General features: G+C 58.1%; 3 protein-coding genes and 1 long non-coding RNA gene across 7 annotated transcripts; 2 read left to right on the top strand and 2 right to left on the bottom strand.

Moving 5' to 3' along the window:
* Positions 1-386: 386 nt before the first annotated feature.
* ABHD8 (abhydrolase domain containing 8) lies at positions 387-6,917 on the bottom strand. Of its 2 annotated transcripts, XM_040444858.1 has the most exons (6): positions 6,714-6,917; positions 5,929-6,001; positions 4,738-5,485; positions 2,684-2,854; positions 2,321-2,537; positions 387-1,076 (listed from the first exon to the last, which is right to left on the bottom strand). In XM_040444858.1, exons 3-6 carry the CDS (start codon positions 5,475-5,477, stop codon positions 906-908), a joined length of 1,299 nt encoding a protein of 432 aa, XP_040300792.1. In that variant the 5' UTR covers positions 5,478-5,485; positions 5,929-6,001; positions 6,714-6,917; the 3' UTR covers positions 387-905. The 2 variants fall into 2 exon arrangements, with proteins under 2 accessions (XP_040300792.1, XP_040300791.1); XM_040444857.1 differs by lacking the exon at positions 5,929-6,001.
* A 1,690-nt stretch (positions 6,918-8,607) lies between these two features.
* Positions 8,608-9,888, top strand: MRPL34 (mitochondrial ribosomal protein L34). Of its 2 annotated transcripts, none has more exons than XM_040444860.1 (2): positions 8,608-8,913; positions 9,152-9,888. In XM_040444860.1, exons 1-2 carry the CDS (start codon positions 8,867-8,869, stop codon positions 9,363-9,365), a joined length of 261 nt encoding a protein of 86 aa, XP_040300794.1. In that variant the 5' UTR covers positions 8,608-8,866; the 3' UTR covers positions 9,366-9,888. The 2 variants fall into 2 exon arrangements, with proteins under 2 accessions (XP_040300794.1, XP_040300793.1); XM_040444859.1 differs by lacking the exon at positions 8,608-8,913 and adding an exon at positions 8,920-9,052.
* A 930-nt stretch (positions 9,889-10,818) lies between these two features.
* On the top strand, positions 10,819-18,546 carry DDA1 (DET1 and DDB1 associated 1). 2 transcript variants are annotated; one of them, XM_040444870.1, is made up of 5 exons: positions 10,819-11,043; positions 15,540-15,620; positions 15,860-15,911; positions 16,740-16,801; positions 17,858-18,546. In XM_040444870.1, exons 1-5 carry the CDS (start codon positions 10,849-10,851, stop codon positions 17,966-17,968), a joined length of 501 nt encoding a protein of 166 aa, XP_040300804.1. In that variant the 5' UTR covers positions 10,819-10,848; the 3' UTR covers positions 17,969-18,546. The 2 variants fall into 2 exon arrangements, with proteins under 2 accessions (XP_040300804.1, XP_040300805.1); XM_040444871.1 differs by lacking the exon at positions 10,819-11,043 and adding an exon at positions 11,521-11,618.
* Positions 15,187-16,710, bottom strand: LOC121010981 (uncharacterized). The gene is made up of 3 exons (XR_005781446.1): positions 16,336-16,710; positions 15,521-15,658; positions 15,187-15,434 (listed from the first exon to the last, which is right to left on the bottom strand). It is a non-coding gene; the product is annotated as an uncharacterized LOC121010981 (long non-coding RNA).

Genomic DNA, 18,546 nt, shown 5'->3' on the forward strand with positions numbered 1-18,546 from the left:
TGGGATAAAGGGAACTCAACGAACATGGTGTCAGGCACTTGGCACAGAGCTTTGTATACAGGTGGCACTCAATTATGGCTACTGCAACCCACGCAACATCTACTGATCCTCACCTTAACCGCTGTATGAACCTCAGTTGGACGGCCTCCTGCCTTCCAAGGACGGGGAGCTCACCACCTGTCTCTGCTCTGGGAATACTGCCCAAGAAGCCCCTGCATTCTGAGGAGGGAGGGAGAACTCGGGAAGTAAGCCTGGACAGCCAACGCCCTTACTTCTCTGCAGTTCATCTCTGAGTGGGTGGGACCCTCATCAGCCCAGCCTGCAAGATGGGGAAACTCAGGCTCAGGACGACCCTGCCTGCGGTCACCCAGCACAGGTCCGGAGACTCAGATTGTCGCTTCTTTTTATTGAGTTACACGTTGAGATGTGCAGGTTCAGTGGCGCCAGCCCCCCCCATCCCTCCCCTCTCCCTTGGGCAACAATAGCTCCCAGCGCCAAGAAATGGGGGGTAGGGGGGTTCTCGGGCAATGAGGCGGGGCCCCGAGGGTCCCAGGATCAAGCACGGCTGACACGGAAGACAGAGAGGGGGTGGGGGGGCCTGCCTCGGCCGTGGCGTTGAGGGGCAGGGACTTCTGTACAAGGTCATCCTCCACGGGGGTTCTGGCTGCGGCCCCAAACACCGATGGGTCCGGCAGGATGGAAGCGGAGAGCGGTGTATCCACTTGGCTCCGGAGAACGCCGAGCCCCACCCAGCCGGCCTGGGGGCGTCTCCCTACCCTGACTCCGCCCACCGGAGCGAACAGCCCGCCCAGGTGGTCCGCGCGGCGGACGTGGGGCTGCTCCTGGCTTCCTCCTGCTGCTCCGCGGCTTACCAAGCGATGCCCGATGCCCGGCCGGCCCAGCGGCTACTTCTTCTCTTCTGGGGGCGCGGGCAGGGGCTCGGGCAGGGCCTTGGGCGAGGGCTCGGGCTCCCAGAGCAGGAATTCATGGAGGAGTGTGTTGACCGTCTCCGGACACTCCAGCATCACCATGTGGCTGCCTTCATCAATGAGCTTCAGGAAGGCCAGCAGCAGGATCTGCGGGGAGGGGCACAGGCTCAGGGTGGCCAACGTAGAATGGTGCCTCGTGGGGCACCCAAGCCCACCCCCACACCACGCCTGCAGCGTTAGGAAGTCCCTCCTATGCTCTACCCTTCATCCCTCTACTTCCATCCAAGCTGGACGCAGAGAATTGCCTGCCGCCCCAGTGGAGGTCGACTCAGTATTCATTCAACATTTATTAGGTGCCTACGATACGTCCAGAGCAGACTTTCTCAACCCCAGCACTACTGACATTTAGGGCCAGATCATTCTCCGTGGTGGGGGCTGTGTCCCATGCCCTGTGAGATGTTGAGCATCGTCCCTGGCCTTGACCCACTAGATGCCAGTTAGCAGTGTCTCACTCCCCTCAGTCCACAGTGTGACAACTTTAAAAAGCCTCCAGACACTGCCTCATGTCCGTAGGGAGCAAATTCACTGCTGGGTGATAAGCCCTGAGACAGACAGAAAGGCAAGGTCTCTCATGCCGGGAATCTTAACCTTGGCATTCCTGACACTTGTTAGGGGATCATTCTTTACCGTGAAGCCATTCTGTTCATCAAAGGATGTTGAGCAGCATCCCTGGCATCCACCCACCGGATGGCAAAAGCCCCTCCTCCCCATTCATGGCAACCAGAAAAGTCTGCGGACATTTCAGGGGCACCCGGGTGGCTCAGTCGGTTGGGTGTCCGACTTTGGCTCAGGCCATGACCTCAGGTGGGTTCGAGCCCCGTGTCGGGCTCTGTGCTGACGGCTGGGAGCCCGGAGCCTGCTTCAGATTCTGTGTCTCCCTCTCTCTCTCTGCCCCTCCCCGGCTTGTGCTCTCTCTCTCAAAAGTAAATAAACATTAAAAAAAAAAAAAAGGCCGCAGACATTTCTGATGTCCCCCGGGGGCCAGAATCCTTGCTGGTTCAGAACTGCTGATCCAGAGCTATTCCAAGTGCTGGGGATCCCACAACACTTTCCTGGTAGTCTCTGACCTAAAGATCCTCTGGCCCACCCTCTCCCAGAATTCTGTATTGCGTCCCTGGTCACTTATACAAACCCCAGCGGTAAAGAGCACCTTTGATGTGCAATGGGGAAAGCACGTAACCTAATACCTGTCCAGGGCAGCCCCACGTTCTGGATTCCTCCCTTAATCTTAGCTCTCAGTTTCCTGGGGCTGGAGCACAAGGCAGAGTCCACCTGGGGTGCACGCACAGGGGGATCTGCGGGGTGTGGGGGCCAGGGTGCCAAGGCCCTACCTCAGCCATGCGCTGGTCTTCCTCCACCGGCACAAACTTGTCGTGCATGCCATGGACGAGCAGGACGGGCACAGTGAGCTCAGCATGGTAGACCTCATCACCTTCGGGCCAGTACTGGCCGCTCATCATGGCTCGCAGAACGAAGGACGACACATTGAACGCGTTGCCCTCTTTTAGCAGCTGCTTCTCTTTGGCTCCTTGGCGGGCAAAGCCGGCCCTGGTGGTGGGGAGGCATTCCTGGAGCCCTCATGCCAGCTTGGGCCACCAGGGGTGCCCCCCAATGCCAGTCCAGCAGTACAGCCCCCCCCCTGTCCCACCCAACTCAGGGAGATGCCAGGGTCGGCCAGGGCCAGGGTCACTCACTTGAGAAAGCTCCAAGCCAGGCAGGGTGACAGGCAGTGCAGGACGCACGTGGGCATGTTGAAGATGGAACAGAAGCTGGGTTCCAATGCCGTGGGGCCCCCGCCGTTGATCATGATCACCTTGTGCACCAGGTCTGGGTACTCATGTGCCAGGAACGTGCAGAAGGAGACACTGTCGGTGGGGAGGGGGGTGGTGGGGAGGGTTGAAGGGTGGGAGTCAGCAGGATGCAGTAAGTGAGGGAGTTAATGCCCTCCCTCACTCAGAGGCAGGTCCTCGAGGGCCAACATTCCTCCCCGGGGGGCCCATGGGCACTGGATGGGAGGGATGGGTGTGGCATTTGAAATGCCCCCAAATTGTAAAACTATATACGTGTTGAGGGTAATTTTTTTTTCTTCTTTTTTGGAGAGAAGATCCAAATCCAGAACTTTCCTCAGATTCTCAAAGCCACCATGACCCCCAAAGGGGTAAGAGTTACTTATTGTCAAGTGTTAAGGAAGCAATCCGATGAAATCCTTTGGTTTCCCAGAGAAGGTCCCTGTTTCCTATGTATCCCTTCCCTTTAAGGATAGTCTGTCTCCAGCTTCTGAACGTGGCATGTCAGCCTGCCTTATGCAGGGGGAGAGGTGCAGCCTGAAGAGAGAGCCCCCAGCGGCCCAGTTCCTGTGGGCTATAGCCATTCTGTTTTGTAAACTAGTAAACTAGTAAACTAGTAACTAAGTTCACCGTTGGGTACATTTGTAAATTATTTAGCAAATAAAGTTTTACCGGAACACAGCCACACCCATTGGTTTACAATTATGGCTGGTCTTTTTGCTATGGCGAAAGTAGAGTTGTAAAGTTCCAACAGAGATGACCATACATCCTGCAAACCTAAAATGTTTACTCTCTGGTCCAGGGAGAAAAAATGTGCCAACCCTTGCTGTAAAGAGGGACAGGATACGATCAAGAGTGAGGTGGGCTTAACTGTGCCAGGGTGGCTCAGTCCAGTAAGTGTCCGACTTCGGCTCAGGTCATGATCTCACGGTTCGTGGGTTTGGGCCCCACGTCAGGCTCTGTGCTGACAGCTTAGATTCTGTGTCTCCCTCTCTCTCTCTGCCCCTCCCCTGCTCACGCTGTCTCTCTTTCTCAAAAATGAAGAAACGTTCAAAAAAAATTATTAAAAAAAAAAGAAAAGGAGAGAAGAGTACCCCTTGGCAGTGATCAGGCACCAAGGTCCAGTCTCCAATGGAGTGAGCACTCACCTAAATGCTAGATGGTATTATCTGTCACCCCTTTTTTTTTTTTTTAATTTTTTTTTCAACGTTTATTTATTTTTGGGGGACAGAGAGAAACAGAGCATGAACGGAGGAGGGGCAGAGAGAGAGGGAGACACAGCATCGGAAACAGGCTCCAGGCTCTGAGCCGTCAGCCCAGAGCCCGACGCGGGGCTCGAACTCACGGACCGCGAGATCGTGACCTGGCTGAAGTCGGACGCTTAACCGACTGCGCCACCCAGGCGCCCCATCTGTCACCCCTTTAAGGGAGAGTGAAAATTACAGCAACCCGCGTCCTTGGAAAAAGACTTTACAGGATTCTAATTAGCCCTTCCTTGGAGGCCTTGGGGTCTTCAGAGCAACTGCTTTTTGAACTTGAAGACAGTGGTTCTCAGCCAGGGGTGATTCTGCCGGCCAGGGGACCCGGGGCAATATTTGAAGACGCTTCAGATTGTCATGAACATCACCAGGCCGTTGCGCCAGAGGCAACCAGCGGGGAGAGGCTAGGGATGCCGCTGCCACACATCCAACAGCCACATGAAAGCCCCTCACAGAGAAGAAAGACCTAACCCAAGATACCAGCGGTGCCGGGGCTGAGAAACACCGCTTGAAACGATAGCAGTGGCGGGAATCCCTATCTTGTTACAGATGTTAACGAGATTTTTTCAAGGAGAGGAAGCAGCGTTTTGGCGAGGGGGTGTCCCGTCCTGGCCGCCCCCGCCTCCCCCCCCCCCCCCCCCCCCCGCCTCCCCCCCCCCCCCCCCATCTCTCACCCCCATCCCCGCCCCAGCGTCGGCTCACCCGTAAGAATGTCCAATGAGCACGTTGCGCTTCTTGGCGTAACGCTTAAAGATGGCGCGCATGTCCTCTGCCAGCGCATAGAAGGTGTAGGCTGCGGCCACCTGGGGCGCGGAGCTGGCCCCGTGACCGGCCAGATCGGGTGCCACCACCTCGTAGCCCAGGCGCACAAAGAAGTCCAGCTGCTCCTTCCAGATGGCCAGGGAGCCGCCCACACCGTGGATGAAAAAGAGCACCACGTCGGCCTGGGCACCTTTGCAGCTTGTGATGCGCTTCTCACAGTCAATGTGGATGGTGCGCTTGGGGCGCCGGGTTCGCCGCCGGCGGCCACCGCTGCCACTTCCGGCGCTGCCCGAGCCCGAGCGGCCGTCACTGCCTGCCGGGTCCGCCAGCTCCACCTCTAGGGCGGCCGGCGGCTCCCCGGAGCCATTCTGCCCGTGCAGGAGGTCAGCACGGGGTGCCCGGCCCAGGTTCTCCACCAGCAACCGCCCGTTGCGGTACACGGTAATGCGGCGCTGGCAGCGGACCAAGCCAGACCGGTCCCCCTGGGCAGCATCTGGCAGTGGTGGAGGTGGGTTGGGGGCTGGAGCAGGCCCGGCATGCTTCACCCGCAGCACACGGCCAGGTTTGACCTCCACAAAGGTGTAGCCATCACTGGACTCGACGCTCTCCAGCGGCCCCACAGCGTTGGGGGGTGCGCCCAGTAGGCAGCAGAAGATCCCGTCGGTCACCCCGGTCAGCATGGCGTGTCCTGGAAGTGGGGCCACATCCATCTCAGGGGTCATCTACATGAGGAACCCTCCACCCCCACAGCACCCAATCCCTGCACCTGGGGCAGGTGAGCTGCGCTAGGAGGTACCTTCTGGCCCCCAGTGTTTGGAGGGCGACAGCCAGTCAAGCACCAAGACGTTTAGTCTAGTCAGTGCCTGCATGGTGGCTGGCCACCCTCCTGGGCTAACCTAGTCTATCCTGGAGAGAAGGACCTGGCTATGGCTGACCCCAAGAGGTGTCCATAGGGAAGGTGGTATAGTCAGGGGATGCTTCTTGGAGGAGGAGACATTGTAGCAAATGAGGACCCCCCCAGCTGAGGATTATAGCAGTTATGGCTTCCTAAGCCCATTCATTCATTCATTCATTCACTCATTCACTCATCCATCCATCCATCCATTCATGCACACACTCTCACTAACTTACTTTATGCTTCTGAAGGCATCTAAAAAGGTGCAGATTCCAGCGAGCCCCCATCCCAGGCCTCTGAACCTGGCTCCTGAAAGGTGAGGCCCTCAGGGAGGGAGTTAGGGACTGAGCTCCAAAAGGCCTTGTCCAGCTCCCCGAGACCCAGACTGGGTCTGTTTCACAGAGGGACAAGCTGAAGCCCGGACACTCTGTACGCCCCCCAACCCCCGACCCCCAGTCAGTGTTCTGGTTTCTGGGGGGTCTGACACACAATCCCCAAAGGTGATGAGGATGGAGAAGGTAAAACCCTCCCTGGGGGCCTCCAGGCCTCCATCCTGCTCCCTGGGCTACCCCCCCCCCCGTGTCCATGGCAACCACAGGCTGTTACATAACTCAAGGGGGATACCCGTGCAGCGCACCCCCATTGTCTAGGGCCTGGAGATGGGACAAACCCCTCCCCCCCACCCCCGTCCCCATCCTGTGAGCCCTGGGGATAAGACACGCCAAAGGCACGGCCTGTGATGGCCCAGACTTGATGATAGAGGGGGAGCAGGTCTCGCCTCTCACTCCACTGAGATCCCAACCCTGGATTGCGGAGGGGGACGCAAATGCGCCACGCCAGGTCCCCTCCCCAGAGGCAGATCTCTGCCTCTCGGTTGCTAGTCAGCCCCGCGGCGGGGTTGAGGCCACTGGGGCTCCGTGGGTTCCTAAGAGCCCGAGCACTGGCTTTGTGCACACCCCCTTCCGAAGTGGAAGCCCCGGGCACCTCGTGTCCCCCCTCCCAGAGCCCACTCCCCGCTCACCTCATCGAGGGCCCCGTAGCCCAGGGCAGGGCGGAGGGGTCCCGGGCGGAGAATCCTGCGTCCGCCTGCGGCGCCGTTTTACATGGTGGCACGGGGTCGACCCAGGCGCGTCTACGCGGGCAGCCTCGGGCCCACGGCGGTCAGCGCGGGGGCATCCCGCGGCCGCTCAGAGAGCCGGCCCTTTAATTCTCTCTCCGGGGGGGGGAGGGCCGCATGCCGACGGTCAGGCACCTCGGCCAATCACAGCTATGAACCGACCTGGCCTAGTTAGACTGCCAATCATAGGCCGCAGCTCGGGGATGGAGGCGGGCTCATGAAGTAACGACCCCGCCCCCTTTAGGGGCTTAACAAGGTGGAGGGAGGGATTGGGCCTGGCCCCAAGGCCGAGAAAGGGGCCCAAACTGGGGTCTGCGGAGCTCCTGGGAGGTAGCAGCTGGAGCCCTTTACTGCAAAGAGGATCCCCTCGGCTAGCCTCTGCCTCCAAACTGCCCTGTACCCTCCAAAGGGGGCCCCATGGTCCTCTCTCTGTGCTGACCTTTCTGTTCTAGAGGTTCCCAGATCTTTCCAATTTCAGGTGGGGAAACTGAGGCTCATGAAGGGCACAAAGTCACAAGGCAAGATGTGGGACTGTAGGGCAGAAGTGGACTTAAAACCACGGCTTTGTGATATCAAGTCCCGGAAATTATTATTCGTTAAACCTTTAAACAGATGAATTGGAATTTCACAGACGAGCCAGTTTAACCGTTGGTCAATTTAACCGGTGACTCCGTGGTCCCAGCTGGAGTCAGAGATCGCAAGGTTCAAATTCAGTCTCTGCCCTTTGTTGATATGTGACCTTGGGCCAGCCACTTTTCTGAGACTCCTTATTTCTCTATGAAATTAATCCCCTGAGTTTGCTATGCAGCTAAAAACCCAGCACGATAAGTGCTCGATACATTATTGACACGATTATTGTACTGGTTTAGTAGTATAATACTACTCACTTAGTAGTGGTTTGCTAAGTGATAGTGCAGGTAGGATGGACTTCAGAGGACAAGGGGTTAACCATTCCTTGCACACTCCCAGCTCCTGGAATTTGCTGCCAGAGCTGGATTAGGTCCCACCACCCACTCTTGCCCACTCAGGGTGCTCCTGGGAGACTACAGTTGATTCATGCAGTAAACAGTCCCCTTCGCCCCTCTCTGGGCCCTCCAAGTTGGGAGATTCTGGGGAGCCTGCAGCGACTCAGCCCCAAGCCTGGCCCTTGAGGGGTCCCTGGGCTTTTGGGAGAGTCTGGGGAGAGCTATATGGGGGCACGGTTGGGCCAAAGGGAGGGAGGGGGTTGGGGAAGAGGAAAATGTCCGAGGATTTTAAAAGATGAATGGGGACGGGGGAGATGAATAGGGGAACATCAGGCATTGGAAAGTGTCGCTGAAATTTGTGTGTGTGTGTGTGTGTGTGTGTGTGTGTGTGTGTGTGTAGGGCTTCATATGCTTGCCAGAGGAGCTGGGTATTTTTCATGGGGCAATGGGGAGCCATAGAAGCTGTGTGAGAAGGGAAAGGGCTCAGATATGAGTATTAGAAAAAAATTTTCTAGGGCCTGAATGGAGCCACCACCAAGGGCAAGCTTGAAACGCATGAGTTCACTGAGAAACTGAATCCCCGAGAGGAGCAGGGACCACCCCAAGGACATCCGGCCAACATCAATTCAGGTCTCCTGGGCACCCCGCCAAAGAGCAGAGACTTGGCTGGGCCCTTAGAAATGCTGCCAGCCAGCTGTGTGCCATCTGCCTGCCTCCTGCTGGGGAAGGAGGATCAACCAGCCGTTTCCTGAGGCTGCCCCCAGCTGCGCCCACGGTCACCTCCCGGCACCCTCTGCTGGTCGACGGGAGAAGGAACGACGGCTCCCAGCAACGTCTTGTACGCAGGCGCATGCCGAAGAGGTGCCGTTCGTCTGCCACCTGTTGGTCGACATGAAGAAGTACACTCCCTTGCCGGCAAGGAAGCGCAGACAGATGGGACGCAGGCGCAGAACTGCAACTCCAGGAGGACCCCGTGGCCATTGGGCTCCGCTGTAGGAGAAACTACATTTCCCATAAGTTTTCGCACTGCAGCGGCAGAGCCTATAAGCTTTGGAATAGCCGGCGTGGGGACCGCGCGACGTGCGGCTGGACATGGCTTTCTTGGTCGGATCCCTAGGTCGCCAGTTGGGCCGCCTGAGGTGAGTCCTTACGGGGATCCTTCCCCAAATTTGGAAGTAACGGCGGTGTCCTGCGCTGGTGCCAGCTGTATACGGACAACATGACTTGCCAACCACTTGCGCCTTTATGGAGCGCCTCTTGCAGCCAGGCTCCGTCCCGGCACGGATAGGGAAGCCGAGGCTCCAGACTGGTTGAGCGTCACGCCGAAGTCACAGAGCTCCCCCTCTGACCTTTCGCACCGTCTCTCTACCCCCGCAGGTGGCTCCAGCCCCGGGCCTGGCTGGGACTCCCCGACGCCTGGGGACTCCTCGCCGCCCAGCAGAGCCGGGGAAAGGCGCGCGGGAACGAGTATCAGCCGAGCAACATCAAACGCAAGCACAAACACGGCTGGATCCGGCGCTTGAGCACGCCGGCGGGCGTCCAGGTCATCCTTCGCCGCATGCACAAAGGCCGGAAGTCTCTGAGCCATTGAGGATTGCGACGCCGACCGCGGGACCCCCATTAAAGCCTTTGTCTCTCCTGGGACCTCTCTTGCTGTTGCTTTTGTGGGGAGCCCGGACGACTCAAGACATGCGTGCACCTCAAATTGTGGGGTTGGCCCAGGGGGAGAAGTCTGGGGCTGGACTGAGAGTGGGAGTAGGAAGTCAGACCTAGTCCCTTTCTACGATTTTTGAATTAGGAAGAATTTTGAACACACGGCAACAGCCCACTGAATAGCACAGTGAACCCCGTGTACTCTGTACACAGCTCTGACCACCAGTTACCCACAACCCACCTGCCCCCTCCTGTGTTATTTTGGAGCAAATCTCAGGCATCGGGTTATTTCTTCTGTAAGTATATCAGAATGCATCTCTTCTAGAAAAAGCCTTTTTAAACACTCCGGGCCTGGTGACAGGCCTTTTAAGAACCTAACCAAAACAACTTGTCACACCTAAAAAAATGGTTAACGTTGTTCCTTAATACCATTAAGTGTCTAATAAATGTCCGAATTTCCATTTGTCTTCTACCTGTCATAATTTTCCACAGGTCTGGGGAGGCTTGTGGGGAGGGGGTTGGTGTTGGAATTCACTTGCTCCTTGGGGATGCGTTGTATGACCTTGAGCAAAGACCTTAACCCTCTGAGGCTCATTTGGCTTCTATGAATTGAGGTGCTTGTTTCTCCTTTGCTGTGTTGTTGGAATAATAATACTTCATAGTTTCCACTTAACACTACTGAGTATTTCCTATGTACTGGGTGTCGGGTCCTTATCCTTGGCAGGCTATCAGTCTGGTGGGCAGGGTAGGAGCACTTGATTTGTACCCAGGCAGCTCGGAGACAGCGGAGTCAGGGCTGAGAGGAGGATTGCGAGGGCTGTGGGACTCTAGAGGAAGTGCCTGGCTTAGACTTGGGAAGAATGAAATCAGAGAAAGCTTCCTGGGAGAAGTACCAGGATCTGGGAGGGCCCAAAGGGAGAAGGGATTAGACCCAGGTGTCAAGATAAAAGGTGCCTGAGAGATGCCGGAGGGTTCCAAAATTCGGGGCCAGGGAGATGGGACTGCATCCCTGGGGGACTGGGGAGCCACGGGGGCATTTGGACAAGAGAATCTGAGCTGTCGGTTGAAAGATATTAAGCAGCAAGTGCAGAACAGTTTAGATCTGTTAACAGATTAGGGCCCTGGGGAGGAGGCTGGGAGTGTTACGGTGGGTCCCTGTCTTCCGGGGCTGCTGTGGAAACTCCATGAGTCACCACATGAAAAAGTGAAGTAAACGCTAGAAAGTCGAGAGACTAGCGGAACCTCCCGGAGTTGTGGACTACAAATCCCAAGAGACTTCGGGGGCACGGCCTCCGCCCACTTCCGGATTTTGCGCCTTCGCCTCCAATTCCCGGGCGGGGTTTTGCTTCCTCGACCGAACTTGACCACCAAAGGAGGAGGTGTGGTGGCCAATGGACGCGTGACTTAGTGGGATCTGGCCAATGGAAGCGCGCAGAGGCCGCTATCCTTGGGGCGGGGCTAGAGTGCAAGCCAATGAGGGGGGGGCGGCGGCGCCATCAGTGTGGGCTGTGCCGTGGCTGGAAGTTACTGTGCGGCGGCGGCTAAGAAGGCGGCTGTGGTGGCGGCGGCGGTGGCTGAGGCGGTGGCTGAGGCAGCGACGGAGGAAACAGAAGATGGTGAGAGAGGCTGCCGGGCCCGTACTCCCCCTCCGTTCGACAAAATGGCGCCGCGGGCCCACCCACCTTTAGTAATCCCTGAAGCCCCTCACCTCCCAGCCCGGCCCCCTCAGGCCCCGCCCCGCCTCTCGCTCTGCCCTATAACCTTCAACCTCGGGACCCTGCTGTGAGCTTCCTGCTGACCCCACCCCAGCTCCTTCTCTCCGACCCCTGACCCCATGTAGGCTTCCAGGCCCTGACAACCCATTCATTTCCGGGTCGCTGCTCCCCCGGAAATCGGTGGGGGTGGGGATGGGGGTCTCCCGAGACCCCCCATTTCAGGCCTTGTCCTCAGCTTCCCCGGCTTGGGTGTCTCCAGTTCATGAGGATTTGGGAAGCTGGCCTGGGCGTTGGGGCGGGGGAGGGGGCTTGACTTCGTGACATGTGGGGCTTTGTAGCCAAAGGAAGTGCGACATCACAGACTGCCCAGGTCCCCCAGAGCCCTGATCCCACCCCCAGGATTCCGGGCCCGGACCTGCCCCTAGGAGGGAGCAACTTCATCTCTCCGATCCCAGGCCTTTCTACGTTAAATGGAGGTAGCAATAGTCCAGACTTGATCGAGTTGTGACAATTGAGAGAACTGATTTCGTGAAGGGCTTAGGACAGTGAACGCTCAACAGATGAGCTGGGTGACTTGGGGCTGGTGACATCTTCTCCCAGCTGGCTTCTCATCTTGAGGTGGGAATAATGCCAGCTGGTTGGGCCATGCGCTCATCCTGGCTTTGGCTGTAGTGGTTCTTTGGGGTCCGTCCCCCAGCCTGCAGAGGGGGATGGTGACTTGGCATCAGAGTTGTGCTGAAGGCCCCACCCCCACCCCAGAGCTGACAGAGGTGATGCAAGCTTTTGCAGGGCAAGTCAAAACCCCGTGGTCCCTGGACCCAGGGCCCGAGCCCACAACCCACGGGATGTGGTGAGGGATAGGCAAAAGAAGTAGGAGAGGGGAAAGTGGGTCCTTAGCATGTGGGTCCCCAAGCCTGGGCGTTGTCCCTTGATTCATTGCTGCAATCTCGTCCCCCACGTCCAGTCCGTAAGAAGTTCTGATGGCTTTGCCTCTAGGATCTTTGCATCCTGAATTCGTCCACAGTTCCCTACCCTGGTCTAGGCCCTGCCACCACTTGTCTGGACGCCCCCGCCCCAGCCTCTTCCCTGGTAACCTTACCTCCATCCTGCCCCCCCCTCCCCCACCCCACCCCGGCAGCCTGTAATTCACCCAGAACCAGAGCGAGCTTGTAACTTAAAATGTAAATCTCATTATACCAGTTTCTAGCATATAAGATACTCTAGGGGTTTCTTTCTTTCTTTCTTTCTTTCTTTCTTTCTTTCTTAATGTTTATTTTTGAGAGAGAGAGGGAAAGTTTGTGCAGGAGTCTGAGCAGGGGAGGGGCGGGCGTGGGTGGGAACAGAGGATCTGAAGCAGGCTCGGCGCTGAAGGCAGAGAGCCCCAAGTGGGGCTCCAACTCAGGAACCCGTGAGATCTTGACCTGAGCCGAAGTCTGATGTTTAACCGACTGAGCCACCCAGGTGCCCCACTCTGGGGGTTTCTTGTAACCCAGATGAGACCCCAGCTGCCCCCTGGCCCCCAAGGCGCCGTCTAATTCTGTGATCTCATCTCTACTCTTCTCATCTCTGCTGCCAGCTCCAGCCACACTGTCCTTGTTTTCATGTCCCCACACTCTGAGTCCCTTCCACCCCAGGGCCTTTGCATCTGTTGCTCCTTCTGCCTGGAATGTTCTTTCTCCTGTGAACATCACCCCCTCAGAGGAGCCCTTCCTGACTTCAGGAGGCCCCTTGTCTCTCCTCTCTTGGCACATTATTTCTTTTCCTCTCTCTTTGGGTGGGTTCACTGGTGGACTGCCTGCCTGGGGATGGCACACACATGTTCGGTGACTGTCTGCTGAGCCAGGTGCACAGCTTCTGGGCCCAGCTTTGGCTAGGATTTGGCCGGCTGGCGTGAGGATTTCTCTCCTGTGCCCGAGGCCTTGTTTTCCTGCTTGGCTGACAGGAAGTACCGGTCATCCCATCTTCATTCATTTATTCAGCACAGACACACTGATGCTAACAGCTGGCCTTCAAGGGAGCTCTGTGAGAAACTCTTTCCCGGGCTGGGGGGCCACTTGCCCCAGGTCACCCAGCCAGTGAGGGGCCCGGCCAGGATTGAGTGCAGGTTGTGGGGTTTCTGCACCTCTCACCACTCTGCCACCTGGCTCCATGTGAGCCCTGCCAGGGGTCCAGGATGGAGACAGCCCTGCCCTGCCCTCTGCCCTCAGGGAGGAGCCAGTCCAGCGAGGGAGATGGACATAGAAACGAGTGACCTCATCGGGGTGTGATTTTGGCTCTAGCAGAGGTTCTCAAGGCGTGGGGAGAGGGAAGGGGGCGAGGGGGTTTGGAGCTGAGCAGAGAGGTTGGTGGGTGTTTCCGGCATGGAGGAGGGAGGGGCACTCTGCGAGGGTGGCCCAGGATCAGCACAGATGGAGGGGCTTTGTGGCAGGAGGACAGCATGGGCCAAGCCGAGCCAGGGCTTTGGAGGGGCTTGAGCAGGGACAGGAGCCCCTCGTCACCCTTCAGGTCTCAGTGCCTGCATCATTGCCTCTGGGCAGCCCTTCCTGAGCCCCCAAATCAGTCACAGCTTTCCCCAGTGCTGTCCTGGATCTCACAGTCCCCTCCCGACACCCTGTCCTCATGGCCACTCAGCACTCACCAGCTCTTCGAGTCTCACCTGTGTCCCTGTGTACTCCGTGCTTCCCAGGGCCGAGAGCGGGTCTGTTGTGCCTTCCCCCCACAGGGCCCCGCTGCCTGGTGCAGGGCCTGCCACATAGTAGGAGCTTGAGGAAAACCTTGCTGGATGGATGAATTTGGCTCCGCCGTCTGGGGTGGAATTGGGGCAGGGGTCCTGGGATGGAGGAGGCAAATTTGAGGGGCTTTGAGCTGGCTCCAGGGCAGTGGGTCACCCAGACGTCACGCCTCCTGAGTGGGTGGGGGAGGCTGACCCACACTCCAGCTTCCCTAGCTGGTCTGTGCCGCCGAGGTCTCGCTAGGGCCCAGGAGAGGGAGGGCTGGGCCCTACAGAGGTGGGAACACCTGCTCTCACCTGCCCTAGAGGCTGGGGGGCATCACCTGGACAGCTGCTTCCCTGAGGTTGCTGAGCTCTGGCTCAGGTATGCGGATGGATCTCCCAAGGGAGGGTTAATGTGACCTGCAGGGCCTCTGAGGCCTTGGTTTTCAGGAAGGGAAACTGAGGCACTGGCATGTCGTGTAAACAAGGAGCTTGGCCTCTGAGGTTGGGTGAACCTGGGTAAAATCTGGTTTCTTGTTTTCTTGGTGGGGCTGGGTGAACGCAGATGAGGACCATGTGACCTTTCTGCCTCCATTTCCTCGTCTTTATTATGGGGTGACTCCAGCCCCTGGCGGGCCATGTGAGGAACCCCTGCCCACCTGCCCCACTCCAGGCTTGATGACAGCGCCGCCCTCCTGTTCTGCTAAGAAGTCACCCCAAACTCTTGGCCATCATCCTTCCCCAAGCATCCCTCAGGCTCTCGTGCCTCAGTGTCCTGAGGTGGACCTGGCTCTCACTGGCCTTTATCGCCCCCGTCTTATGGCTGAGAGTCACTTCCTGCCCAGAATCAGGGCCTTTCCCCTCCAGAAAGCTCACCCTTTCTTGCCCAGCTCATGCCAAAGTGTCAGAGAAGAAGGACTTTCGATAGGTCAGGGCTGTGAATGAATTCTGGTGCTGGCTCCGTGCCACGGACGGGCCATTCTCCCTTCGCGGAGCGGCCTCCAGGTCGGTGGACCCCAGGAGCAACCCCTGAGCTGACTCTTGTTCACAGACCTGTCTGCTTCGGTCCACACAGCATTTTCTGAAAAGCCCAGCCACCTTGAACAACCTGGTGACGGCGTGCTAAGACTTGGATTTCTGAGTTTTCTTAGGACTCGGGAGCTCATTTGACCCTGGGTTCCCGTGTCCGTACAGCAGCAGCCTGTGTCCCGGCTGCCCTCTCCCCTTCACCCAGGGCCCTGCTCCCCCACCCCTGTTTACGGTCACTCTGGCCCACAGGGTTTTTTAGGGTAGCCGAGCCCTTTTCCCTCCCAGGTCTCTGGGATAGTGGATATGTGGAAACGAGACCAGGTGTTTAATATTCAGCAAGCACAGAGGGAAGGTCTGGGCCCGGGTTCGACTCCCTGCCCTGTTCCTTGCTCAGCCTCCATTCTCCCCCCTCTCAGCTGGTTACAGGGCTGTTGTGAGGACCCCAGAAGAGAACGCTCACTTATCCCAGGGCTACTTTCTTCTGGTCCCAATAGTGTGCACCTCAGGTAGCCAGCTTAAGGGTGCATTCTGGAAAACGTCATGGGAGGACCTGAGGAAGGAAACTGGAAGTCAGCTGGAAGCCCAGTCCCACGGGCACCCCAGGGATGGCCCGACCTGCTGCCCTGTCTCACTTACCATCTTCCCTGTCTTCTAGGCAGATTTTTTGAAAGGCCTGCCTGTCTACAACAAAAGCAATTTTAGTCGATTTCACGCCGACTCTGTGTGCAAAGCTTCGGTGAGTACGCGTTCTGGGCGCTGGGAGTGGTTCTGGAGCTGCCGGGGTGGGGGAGGCGGGGGCAGGGCACGACATGGACACACCGTCGAGGTCCCGCCAGGAACGCAGGCTGGTCTTCGAGCCCAGCCCCGCCCACATCCTTGCACACCGTTGTCTTTGTGGGAGGGTGGGTGCCCAGGTGAGGGGTGGGGGACCCCAGGCAGCCCACCTGCTCTCCTCACTCCCCGACTCTCCTGCAGAACCGTCGTCCCTCAGTCTACCTGCCCACGCGGGAGTACCCATCTGAACAGAGTAAGTGGCCTCTGTCAGCCTGTCTCGGCCTGGCTGCCGAGGGGAAGGGCCCCAGGGCGGTGTGGGTGGTGAGCTCCGGGATGCCTGTCAGCAGCTGGAAGCCTGGCTTTCTCCGGGAGCCTCCTGATCTCCACATGCTGGCGTCCACATGCGGCCCCGAGGGGGCCCTCGTTAGCTCTCATCTGCTGCTCGCCGGCCCCCTCCCCTTCACCTCCCATGAGTTTGGGTGTCCCCTGCCAGCACCGCGTCGCAGACCCTGAGCCGCGTACTGTGGGGAGGGGTCCCCGCCCAGCCTGGGGTGGGCAGCTCAGGGAGGGGGGCGGCCAGGTGGAGGGGCCCGCAGAGAAAGGCACAGAGCGCGCAGAGCAGGACGACCTGAAGGTTATCGTGGTTGTGTTTTATTTTAATTGTGAAAGGAACCTACCTGGACCTTGCTGGGTGGGTTCTGTGCTCACCGGGGCACAGCTGTACAGGTCTGTGTTCCTGGTCTGCCTGGACCCGTGTGCCGGGTTTCCTTCCCTGACCTGGGGGTGGAGCCCCAAGTGCGGCGGAGGTCCCGGGGCTCCCTAGGAAGCAGGGGCCCAGCTGGAGCAGCCGGCTCAGGCCCCCGGTAGTAGCTGTGTGTTGGAGCAAAAACACCAGGCTTCCCGAGCTCTCCCGTGCTGGGGGTGCAGACTCGGAGTTCCCACGCAGTCACTTAGGCAGAGCCAGGCTGGAGACCAGGGAGGGGCGGGCGAGGGCCTGTCCTGGGAGGGGCAGCGCAGGCCGGGGTGGGGGCTGGGCCACCTGCAGCCTCTTCCTGCAACTCTCTCCGCCTTTTCTCCTCAGTCATTGTGACAGAAAAGACAAACATCCTTTTGCGCTACCTACATCAGCAATGGGACAAAAAGGTAAGGTGCCTGGGGTCAGGTGCCGGAACTCATGGCAACGGTGATGGCCAGCAGAGGGGCTCTGAGTGGGGGATGTCTCGTGACTGCCGCTGAGGCCTGGCTCTCCACAGCCCGCCAGCATGGCCCGGGCAGCAAACAGACTTTAGTGTTATTGCCGAAAACCTTTGTTTAATGGTGAAATGTCACATGATTAAAGTTCCAGGCAATATGGGGCGCCTGGGCGGCTCGGGCGGTTAAGTGTCTGACTTTGGCTCGGGTCATGATCTTGTGGTTTGTGAGTTCGAGCCCGCATTGGGCTCTCTGCTGTCAGCACAGAGCCCACTTCAGATCTTCTGTCTCCCTCTCTCTGCCTCTCCCCTGCGCTCTCTCTCTCTCTCTCTCTCTCTCAAAAATAACTAAACATTAAAAAAAAAAAAAATTCCAGGCAACACAACAGGGTGTAGTTGCAGTGAAAGGTCTTGCCACCCCCATCCCGAGGCTGCCTTTTTACACAGGACATTTTTTTCTTTTTCTTTAATGAAAACTCGCGTGCATTCTGCAACACAGTCAGTCTGGGGGGTTTTGCCTAACACTGAGCATCAGACAGCGGCCTGCCGTGGGTGAGGTTGGAGGAGGACCCCATGATGAAGTGACTGCTCTGAAAATCTCAGCTGCGTGGCCCACCCTGTCCTCCTCCCCAGCCCCGGCAGACCTGGGTTCCCACCGTGGGGGAAAGGAGATTTTCCCACACAGGCCTGCTTTCCTCTTCCGTGGCAATGCACACCTTCCCTGGGTGGCTCATGGGTGCTCTTTGCCCTCTGGCTGGGTGGCTTATTCCCCAGAGTGTTCCATGCAGAGCGTGGGTCATGGCCGGCCGGCCGTGGTGACTCTTCACAGGGCCCGGGAAATGCCTGGCAGTCTGAGGCTGGCGGTCCCGAAGACTGTGGCTTAGCCCGGGGCGGTCCGGCAGGCAGGGGAGGCCCTGGGCTGAGTGCCCAGCCGCAGGCCTGGCAGCAGGTTTTCAGGGGCTCACCCAGATGAAGACTTACGCGCCCCCCCTTTTGCCCTGCCTCTCAGAACGCCGCCAAGAAGAGAGACCAGGAGCAAGTGGACCTTGAGGGTGAGAGCTCGGCGCCCCCCCGCAAGGTCGCACGGACCGACAGCCCGGACATGCACGAGGACACTTAAGACTCTCGCTCCCCACAGGCGCCTCCTGTCTTGTCTGCTCCTCGCCCGCCCGCCTTGTGTAAGCGCCCCCCACCCTGCCCCCCACCGGCCCGCCCCCCCGCCCTACAATCCATACCACTTCCAACCTCATAGGAGCCGATGTATTTATTTTCCTTGAGTTTTTATTTATGCTGTAAAATGTACCAAGCGATGGTTAAAGGGGACGTCAGACCCAGTAGTGTGATGTTGGTAGATGCTTTTTAAAAAACATTGTTATTCACAACCCCTCCCCCCCCAGAACCCCCTTTGTGCCCCCACAAGCCCCCAGTTCTCCTCCGGAAAAACCAGAGCGTGTCTGCAAGGGCCTAGAGCCGGGGCCCTGCTGTGGCCCGGCAGCATGCGTGGGAGCCCTTCTCTCTGCTCCTGCTCTCCGGTCCGGGCCTTACAGACTTGGCTTGGACCTGTGTCGTGCCCAGGCTTTGCTCTGAATGTGTGCCAGGGGGAGAAGTCGGCATTTCCGGATCTTTCTCTTAAGTCATTTTATCATGGACTAGTGCGTGCTCCGTGTCCACCCCAATAAAAGGATATTTCCTACTCGA

The sequence above is a fragment of the Herpailurus yagouaroundi genome, unplaced genomic scaffold (assembly GCF_014898765.1).
Source record: "Herpailurus yagouaroundi ecotype Mexico unplaced genomic scaffold, PumYag 193, whole genome shotgun sequence".
Taxonomy (NCBI): Eukaryota; Metazoa; Chordata; class Mammalia; order Carnivora; family Felidae; genus Herpailurus; species Herpailurus yagouaroundi.